This window comes from Asparagus officinalis, chromosome 4 (assembly GCF_001876935.1).
Source record: "Asparagus officinalis chromosome 4, Aspof.V1, whole genome shotgun sequence".
Taxonomy (NCBI): domain Eukaryota; kingdom Viridiplantae; phylum Streptophyta; class Magnoliopsida; order Asparagales; family Asparagaceae; genus Asparagus; species Asparagus officinalis.
In genome coordinates this window covers 24535172-24544476 of record NC_033797.1, presented here as the reverse complement: position 1 = coordinate 24544476, position 9305 = coordinate 24535172, and the positions used below count along the sequence as shown (strand labels likewise).

At 38.9% G+C, this 9305-nt stretch overlaps 2 protein-coding genes across 2 annotated transcripts; one reads left to right on the top strand and one right to left on the bottom strand.

The window, feature by feature from the left end:
* On the bottom strand, positions 3538-4077 carry LOC109838366. Its single transcript, XM_020406817.1, has one exon. It carries the CDS (start codon positions 4075-4077, stop codon positions 3538-3540), a length of 540 nt encoding a protein of 179 aa, XP_020262406.1.
* Positions 5812-7511, top strand: LOC109836979 (putative F-box protein At5g55150). Its single transcript, XM_020405055.1, has 3 exons — positions 5812-6195; positions 6265-6410; positions 6480-7511. Exons 1-3 carry the CDS (start codon positions 6047-6049, stop codon positions 7307-7309), a joined length of 1125 nt encoding a protein of 374 aa, XP_020260644.1. The 5' UTR covers positions 5812-6046; the 3' UTR covers positions 7310-7511.

Below are 9305 nucleotides of genomic sequence, written 5' to 3'. Positions count from 1 at the left end.
AGCGAGCCTGAACTTAGTAATTTTAGGGAGAAAAGAAAGGAAGACGGGGCGAAAGAGCACTTAACACTTTCTCCTTCTTAAAGTGACGCATTTGTGGTCTAATCAACAACTTCCGAGATCGAATGAAAGACCAGTATTTTTTGGTTTCATCCATGAGCAAGTCTTGGCCACCGACTCATGCGGGAGAAATGGGCAGTCCCCATTCACTGTATTGCAGTGCAGAGAATGGGGACATCATTAGCGTCCTTGAGCCTCAGAGCGGAAAGTCTGATCAACACTGTGTTGGCGATCTGTTTTACCAGCTCTGTTTTGTTAATTTCTTTTTTAAAGAAGATGCGACAATTGCGCTCTTGCCATAGATACCAAACAGCACAGCCATAACCGTAATAATTATACCCGTAACCTTAATAATTAAACCGTAATCGTAACAATTAAACCAATAACCTTAACAATTAAACACGTAACCTTAACAATTAAACCCGTAACCTTAACAATTAAACCCGTAACATTAACAACAAATCCGTAACCTACACAACAAACTCATAACCTTAACAACAAACCCGTAACTTTAACAACCAACCCGTAACCTTAACAATCAATGCATAACCTTTACAACCAACCATTATCCTTAACAACGAATATTCTAAAAATACGAAAAGAATAAAAAACAAAAATAATAAAATAATAATCCTCTTCAATCATTTCAATATCATCAAAGTAACATCATGATAGAGAGAGAGAGAGCACTAGTAAAAATTGGATTCATAACCTTAACAATTGACCCGTAACATTAACAATTAACTAGTAACATTAACAATTAACCCGTAACTTTAACAATCTCCCAATACAAACAACGAAAATAATAAAAAACAAAAATAATAAAATAATCCTCATCAATCATTTCAACTATCATCTTAGTACATCATGATAAAGAGAGAGAGAAAACGAAAATAATAAAATAATCCTCATCATATTTTAATAAAAAAAGAAAGAGAGAGAGAAGGGTATTATGGTTTTCACATATTTTAATCTCTTGGGTTTTGTGTTTTGAGGGCTCAGAGAACAGAATCTTTACTTTTGGGGGTAAAGCACCCATTAACAAAGTCTTGAGGGTGAGAAGCACGTTTCCTTGACTTTTAGGGGCTGGAAGCATTTTTCCCTAAAGAAATTACCTCGTAGCAGAACATAGAAGTCTATACCAGAGCGCATATGAAAGAGGACATCCAAGCAATGCATAGATGCACGCAAGCAAAAAGATATCAACACCTGTGAAGTAAAGTTCGCAAAAACTGTTTGAATATAAAACCCTTCCTCAAAAATAAATAGAAATAATACATTACAGATTTACAGTTCTTGCAAGCTGACCCCCTCCCTTAATCTAACACAAGAAAACAACAATTTTACTCATCCAAGAGAAAGAAGGAGGCCTGCCGGAAAATACACAAAATAAAGCTAGTTTCAGGCAGTTCCAGCGTTTTCACTACAAGACAGTAGTAGCAGTTGATAATAATGATCACTAATTTCTCCATCAGACAAATTTACATGAGTTTAGTTTACACTAAAGGTGATAAAGATTGAAAATTATTATTACATTTCCAACAACTGCTAGAAAATAAAAATATAAACCTCAACTCTCATCATAAATTCAGAGTTTTGATATAACGGTTAGGATTTCAAGATGGTATCAGATCAACATTCATCTGAGTTCTAGCAGCCATGCATAACTTTAAAACATATATTTAAAAAATTGATGTCGTTATGTGAGTCATATTTTCAGCCTAGAAAAAGGACGCTCAAATTGCGCGGACATGTTATAACATGAAAATATAAATCTCAACTCTTATCGCAACTTTAAATTTCTAGTGTAATGGTTAGAGAGACTTTAAGAACAACGTAGTTTTCAACCCCCAGCCTAATTTTCACGACAAAGCTCCATAAGTCATTATTTTGACAATGTCACATACTCACGGTGACGTTAATATGGGCACTATGTGTTTTCTTCCTAAAAAATCCTTCCTTCTCTCTTAGTTTTCTCAATGGAACCCACTGGGCATTGCCCAAATGCTTTTTTTTTATTGCATTCACCCACTCTCATATTATCAAACATCTGTCTCTCCCAAAATTCAGACATTCATAAGTGTACTAATAAATTTATCTTTATTTATGAAAGACGAACACAAGCACAAACATACAGTGTTCTCCTAGTTCATTATAGTTAGTCCATATGTGGCAGCGTACTTTATGAATGATTTGAAAACCAAACTTTATTTTCCTCAACTTGGTCCTGTGTAGAGGCTTCATCCTCAAATGGGTCCCCTTACTTTATTTTTGATAAATGTAGCCCCTCTATCGGCGCTTCATACCCAAATTGCTTCTACTTTATTGTAACTTTCAGTGTTTTGCAGTAAACTTCCAATAACTTTTAACATCACATTAAACCACTCTAGGACTCAAAGGTTATTGAACCAAAAGATTTTAACAGGCTGAGGAGATCTCTGCCTGAACCGAAAGGTTATTGAACCGAAAGGTTTTAACAGATCGAGGATATCTTTACCTTGATCGAAAGGTCAGAGGAGATCTTAACAGTATTGGGTCGATGCACACCAGAGTATTGTACTGTTGTTCCTGAAAGCAGTTTGGCCTTGGGATCCTTACACCGGAGTAGGTCAAATATTGCTTTAAGCACAGCGTTTCATAAACGCACAACAGCTAAACTTGAAAAAAGTTTTAAATTACAGCATTTTAGTTCTCACTATTTTATTACAGGTTTAGCCACAGACGCTAACAAATATATAGTAGAGGGACCAATTTGAGTATGGAGGACCTAATTGGCCTTTTAGCCTTTCCGAATAACTAAATGCCCTAGGTAGAAAGTATTTCAATTTTGTAATTTATATTTACTTTGCTCTCCTAAAATTTGAGTTTTTTTTTCCTATAAATGATTTTTATTTATTTGCAAATTTAAAATAACAGTCTGATGAGTAAAGTTTATATACGTTTTAAATTTTGGACACATAGAGGTATTGTGAAATTAATCTCCCACTCATCCAACTAAGAGCATCTCCAATCACTCGGCAAAATTTCCATCCCTCCAAATTTGGAGAGTGAATCATCTCTATCACTCTCCAAATTTGGAGATCTGGAGATGATTCACTCTCCAAATTTGAAGATTGAAGCTATAATTTGGAGAGGCTCTCCAAATTACTATTTAAACTTTTATTATTTATAACTTTCACTTTTAACTATTTAATTTCTTAAAAATTACCACTTTATCATCATTCTTAGTAATTTATATTAGATGTTTAATTTCAAATAAATATAGTTAAAAATTATTAATCTAATTTTCAAAATAATTATATATTTGGAAAGGTCTCGTCGAGATCTTCAAAGTAAATTTAAGATTAATTTATTTTAGCATTATTATAAAATTATTATTTTTTAAATTAAATAAATAAGTATTAGACATGAAAATTTAAGTACAAGGATTTATTTAACTTGCCCCATAATAAAATACAAGCATAAATTATAATATTTAAATTACATTCCTTCGTTGTCATGCCTCTGCCATAAATGTTCAATTAGCGCATTCTGAAACATAAAATGAGCTTCCCTATCTTGAATCTTCCTATGTCGATCAAGGAATCGTTCGTCATCATCAATCTCCATCTCTTCAGGTCTTGAAGATTCATCATGAACAATAATCTCTGGTTCTGCATCGTGTTCATCATCCATAGTCATGTTATGTAGTATAATACAAGCAGTCATTATGTCGTGTAGTCCCCGCTTGTCCCAAGAACGTGATGGTCTCTTGATAATGGCAAATCGTGACTGAAGAACACCAAAATCCCTCTCTACATCTTTTCGATATCCTTCTTGCATAGTAGCAAAGAGCTGCTTCTTAGGCCCTTGTGGTTGGGGTATTGTTTGTACAAGAGTAGACCATTTATGGTATATCCAATCGGCCAAGCAATAACCTGTATCATAATTCTTTCCCAAAATACTATAATTAACAAGAGAGGAAATACCTTGTGCTAGTTGGTCAAACAAATTTGAAGATTGCAAATACGTTAATATCATTATTACATCCTAGTAATCCAAAAAAAACATGTCATATCCATAAGCCATATGAGGCTACTGCCTCGAGAATCATTGTTGGGCCTCCGTGACGTCTCGATTACTGCCCCGAGTATTGTTGGGCCTATGGTATGTTGTATTAGAGGTTTATGTTTGCTTCCTCGTTTTATCGTTGTATGCTTTGTCCTTGTTATTTCAGATTTTATTTTTTAATATGTTTTATTGTATTATTAATATTAGGTTCATTTTAAAAGCTCTCGTCGACACCTTTCTATTGTTATTATTTTTTTCCAAATAAATTATTAAAAATAAAATTATTAATGTAAACTATATTCAACATTATTAATTTATATGGCTTTTTTTAACAAAAAACAAATAAAAAGAAAAATGTTTAGAGAGTGTGGGTTGGAGAAAATCTCCAAATTTCACTCTCCAAATTGAAACATTCTAAGAATATTCCAATTTGAATAGGGTTGCGTTTGGATTTGAGGATTTGATTTCAAATTCTAGAATTGAATTCTGAAATTTGAAATCTAAAATTTCAAATTCAATTTCTTCGTTTGGGAAACATCGAAATTTAAATTCCAGAATTCAATTTCTTCCCCTACTATGAGCAACTCAGACCTAAAGCATAAAACAAAAGAAAAAACTTCGATCATTTGCATAACCTGCAACTTGAGCGCAGTCGGGTTCGCCAGTTTGCCGGTCTTGGGTGAGATAACTGGGACTCCCAACCAATCAATTGGGCCGGCAATCCGCGAGAGAGGGATCTCGGTAGTCTCAATGAGCTCGACGCCGACAAAACGGCCCGGGCTCAGGCCCGGAACCCGATTTGACCCGGGTTTCTAGGCCAAACCTCGGCCCGGTCGGGTCAGGACCGGGCACCGACCCGGGCCTCAAGCCCAATTGGATAGGCTCTATCGCGACTTTATACCCAAATTGGTTCTCCTCTATTGTAACATTCATCGTTTTACAGTAAACTTCCAATAACTTTTAACATCACATTAAACCACTCTAGGAACTTTAAAAAATCACGCTAAACCTCCAATAACTTTCAAAAATCACGCTGAGCCCCTAATAACTTTCAAAATCACAATAAACCTTGGATGACTTTCGAAGAAAACACCCCGAAGCTGACATGGTTACATCGAATGTGACACATCTGAGTATAAGTGGAGCCAATTTGTTGAGAAAATGTAAAGTAGGGGGGCTAATTTGAATATGAAGCCCTAGTATAGGGACCGAGTTGAGAAAATACGTAGTAGAGGGACTAATTTGAGTATGGAGAACCTAATTTGCCTTTTAGCCTTTGCGAATAACTAAATGCCCTGGGTAGAAAATATTTCAATTTTGTAATTTATATTAACTCTGCTCTCCTCAAATTTGAGGTTTTTTTTTCTATAAATGAAATTCTATTTATTTGCAATTTTAAAATAACAGTCTGATGAGTAAAGTTTATGTACGTTTTTACTTTTGAACACGTAGCGGTATTGTGAGCCACTCGCCCGACTAAAGTGCCTATCAGAACCAACCACCTCCCTGTCATCTTATTAATGGACCGGGCTACACGATGTGAACGCCCAACCCTAAATTTCTCCGCTCTTCTGTCGCCGCCTTCGGAGCTCGCGTGCTTCGCCTCGGTGTTCTCGCCGGTTGCCCGACGATAAATCGCGCCTCTCCTCGCTCTTCCTCGCTGCAGCAGCAGTAATAATGATTTCATCTAGATCCCGACGATAAATCGCGCCTCTCCTCGCTCTTCCTCGCTGCAGCAGCAGTAATAATGATTTCATCTAGATTTAGAAATATGCCTGCTTTCACAATTCCATTTGGATGTGCTTGAGTGTTGTTTAGCGCCTTTCCTCTTTTGCTAGCTCGAGATTAGCGTGTTGGCTTCAGTTCCTGAAATTTGCGCTGTTTTATTTCGCTGGAAAATTTCGCGTTCTTGAGAAAAAAAAAGAAAAAGCCCTAAATAATGCTCTTCTTTTCAGGGATGGCTGCTGACTGGTCCAATCTGCCGCGTGATGTTTGGGTGCATATCGCTCAAAAGTTCGTCTTTCGTGACCTCGGCGTATTTGCGTCTGTCTGTGCCCAGTGGCGAGATGTCGCAAGGGAAGTCCGCGGGTCTTTTCGCTCTCGGCCCCCGCTCCTCATGCTCCCTCTCAGGGAAGGAGTCGCAAGGGAAGTCCGCGGGTCTTTTCGCTCTCGGCCCCCGCTCCTCATGCTCCCTCTCAGGGAAGGAACCCACGTCAGAGGTCTCTACGATCTCTCCGCAGATTCAGTATGCGGCATTAACCTCCCCCAACTCAACGATCGCTGGATCTGCGGAGCTTCCAATGGTTGGCTGGTAACGTGCGGCATTAACCTCCCCCAACTCAACGATCGCTGGATCTGCGGAGCTTCCAATGGTTGGCTGGTAACGTTGGATGCTAACCTGAACATTGAACTGTTTAATCCTTTCTCAAAAGCGAAACTGCAGCTCCCGCCTCACCCAATCATGGTTGACTACCAGCATCGGATATACCGAAAATACCGGTCATGCTACATGCAAAAAGTCATTCTGACGGGCAGCCCCGGTTCGAACCGAGCGTGTTTTGCCGCTTCGATCGTGTCGAACCGGAGGAGGTTAGCCGTTTGCGGGGTCGGAGATGGCGAATGGACCGACGTGGAGACGGAACCGAACCGGTACGTCGACATTACGTGTTACAAAGGAAAGCTATTCGCGATACGGGAATGCGGCCCGCTGGTGGTTCTTGACGTCGGTCGAGACTACTTTAAGACCGACACGATCGATGCTCCTCCCGATGGCGGCCCCCTTACAACAGGCGGCTTGGCGGGGAATGGTTCTGTCTGCCAAAAATATTTGGTGGAATCAGCAGGTGACTTGTTAGTGGTGCTGAGGTTTTCACGCTCCTCGGCTAATGGCTATAGAACGTGGAAGTTCCATGTTTACAAGCTGAATGAAAGCGTGCAGGGTTGGACTAAGGTTGAGAGTTTGGGAGATCGGTCGATATTTGTTGGAGTCAGTCACTCCATCTCGGCTAAAGTTTGCGGGCTCGATGGTTGCAAGTCGAATTGCATTTATTTCTTGGAGGATCTCACTCTTCATCGCGATACGAAGGGTTTTCAGCTTGATTGTGGTTTGTTCTGCTTAGAAGATGGATGCACCAAGACATTGCCGGAGGAGGCCCGGTCGTTTTGGTCCGAACCCGGATTTTGGTGTATGCAGTCTTTGTAGAGGGAATTTCTTACATGTTTGTTTTAGGATAATTTTATGTGTGTTTTACTTAGTTTATTAGATGAAAGAATTCCACACGTTTGAACTTAGGTGCTGGTGAAATGGGGGAGAACATCCTAGGTGAGCTGGAGTTACTGTAATAATTATTCGGTGAAATATACCGAAGCTTATTTGGCAGAAACAAAATCTTTATAACCCTGCACAATGCCTCAACAAAAAGCTGATGCCACAAAAGAATGGAGGAGTATTATGCATCCAAGTAAGAACATTTAAGACCTTCATACTAGTGTAATAAGTTTTTCATTTCTGCACATTAACCTACAAGTCATTGTCAAACTCAGCATATCCTAGGAATACTAGTATTTATATAGGACTGAGAGGTATCTCACTGTAAATCTTGCTTTCAGGCAAATGAGAAAGCTAAGTTGCGCCCTGTTTCTAACATGAGTCTAATGGGAGTTATATGGTTCAAGAGAGAGAGCCTCACTGAGAGCAACAAGTTTCATGTTCTGATTTGGTTTTGAGTTTGGTATAAATTAAACACGATTTAGGATTTCTGGAGAGCAGTACTGGGAATATTTTGAGCACATGAAAAGAGAATTTTCTGGAGCTATTGGTTAGGGTTTTGTTTGAGAGATTGAGAGCTTTGTGTGAGAGATTAGTTTGTGGATTTGTAACCTCTATTTGTACTTTTATTCTCTATTAGTGAAAACTCATCCCCTTCTTGCCCCGTGGACGTAGGCAACTTGCCGAATCACGTAAAATTTGTTGTTTGTGTTTGTGCCGTTATTTTGTTTTGTTTGGTCTTCTCTCTCGGCATTGGTATTTGTTCTCGGCACCCCATCGGTTTGGCCGCCGCGTACAACAAGTGGTATTAGAGCATAACACTAAGCCCTTCTAGAGTTGTTTCACATTCTTTGTCTTTGTAATAACCCAAGTGACTTCATGGAATATACATGGTCTAAGTTCAAGGTATCTTAAATATCTGCACAAACTTGATTTTGATCAGATACAACAACTGTAAATAACAGTACTCTCTCTTGCAGGCTACATTGCTGATGCTTACTCTCTTAAATGTTCCTAGTTTGCTGGTCGCAGCTCGCCTGTTCAAATCCCATCTGTCTTTTAAATGTTCCTTCATTCGCTCTCTTCTCCAAAAACATTTTCCTGCCCACTATTGCTCCTTCAATTCCAATCTCTATGCCCTTGCTTCTTCATTCTCTCATTCAAATGATTGCTGCCTAGTCAGCTGCATATCCATGTTTAACTCTCTCCAAAGCAACCTCCAAGCTGCAAGCTTTCAGCGCATTTCTTCGGTAAACAATTGTTTGAAGGCATGAAATTCAACCCTGAAAAGAAAAGCAAGATGGCGCGTTGTGCTTGATGGTGCTCAAGAATGAATTATGAGATGTCTTCTTATTTTGGAAATGTAATTGGTGTGTGTAGGCTGTCTAAAAATCATTGCAGATAGTTGATTCCTATCAAATACCGATGATGTAAGTTACAATTTGACGGCTTTCAGAAGACTATAATTTGAAAACTTTCACGTGGATCGATGAAGGTTACAATCTGACGATCTTCGCAACAACTGATGAAAGCTCTAATCAACAGCCTTCACAATCAACATCGGGAGTTACAATCTGACGATTCTCACATTTTGAAGGAGCCAAGACGAAAATTACAAGATGACGATCTTTGCAACGCTCTAGCAAAAGAGACTACAAATCAACGGTCTCTTCAAACCAAAACGCAGATATCTCTCAAACCGTAAGGAATTTGGCAAAACTGACGGAGCAAACCAAACCCCAGGGGGTTGGTTTGGTCGATTCCGTCTCGTCGAGATAGCCGATTTTCATATATAATTCGTTCAATTCCGACTTACGGTTTGAAAGTTATGACCTGTTCTTCGCAGCAAGTTAAGTTCTGAAGTCCGTCTGCAAGACTGGACTTTGTCTGAACATTGGACTTAGCATGAAGCTCGCTAAGCCCGCCTAAG

Excerpts from the sequence above, each read along its gene's own strand:
- LOC109838366 (XM_020406817.1), bottom strand. The coding sequence starts at position 4,077 with ATGATATTAACGTATTTGCAATCTTCAAATTTGTTTGACCAACTAGCA.
- LOC109836979 (XM_020405055.1), top strand. The coding sequence starts at position 6,047 with ATGCTCTTCTTTTCAGGGATGGCTGCTGACTGGTCCAATCTGCCGCGT. Across the intron at positions 6,196-6,264 it reads GTCGCAAGGGAAGTCCGCGG|GTCTTTTCGCTCTCGGCCCC; the intron begins GTCTTTTCGCTC and ends GGAAGTCCGCGG. Across the intron at positions 6,411-6,479 it reads GATCTGCGGAGCTTCCAATG|GTTGGCTGGTAACGTTGGAT; the intron begins GTTGGCTGGTAA and ends GAGCTTCCAATG.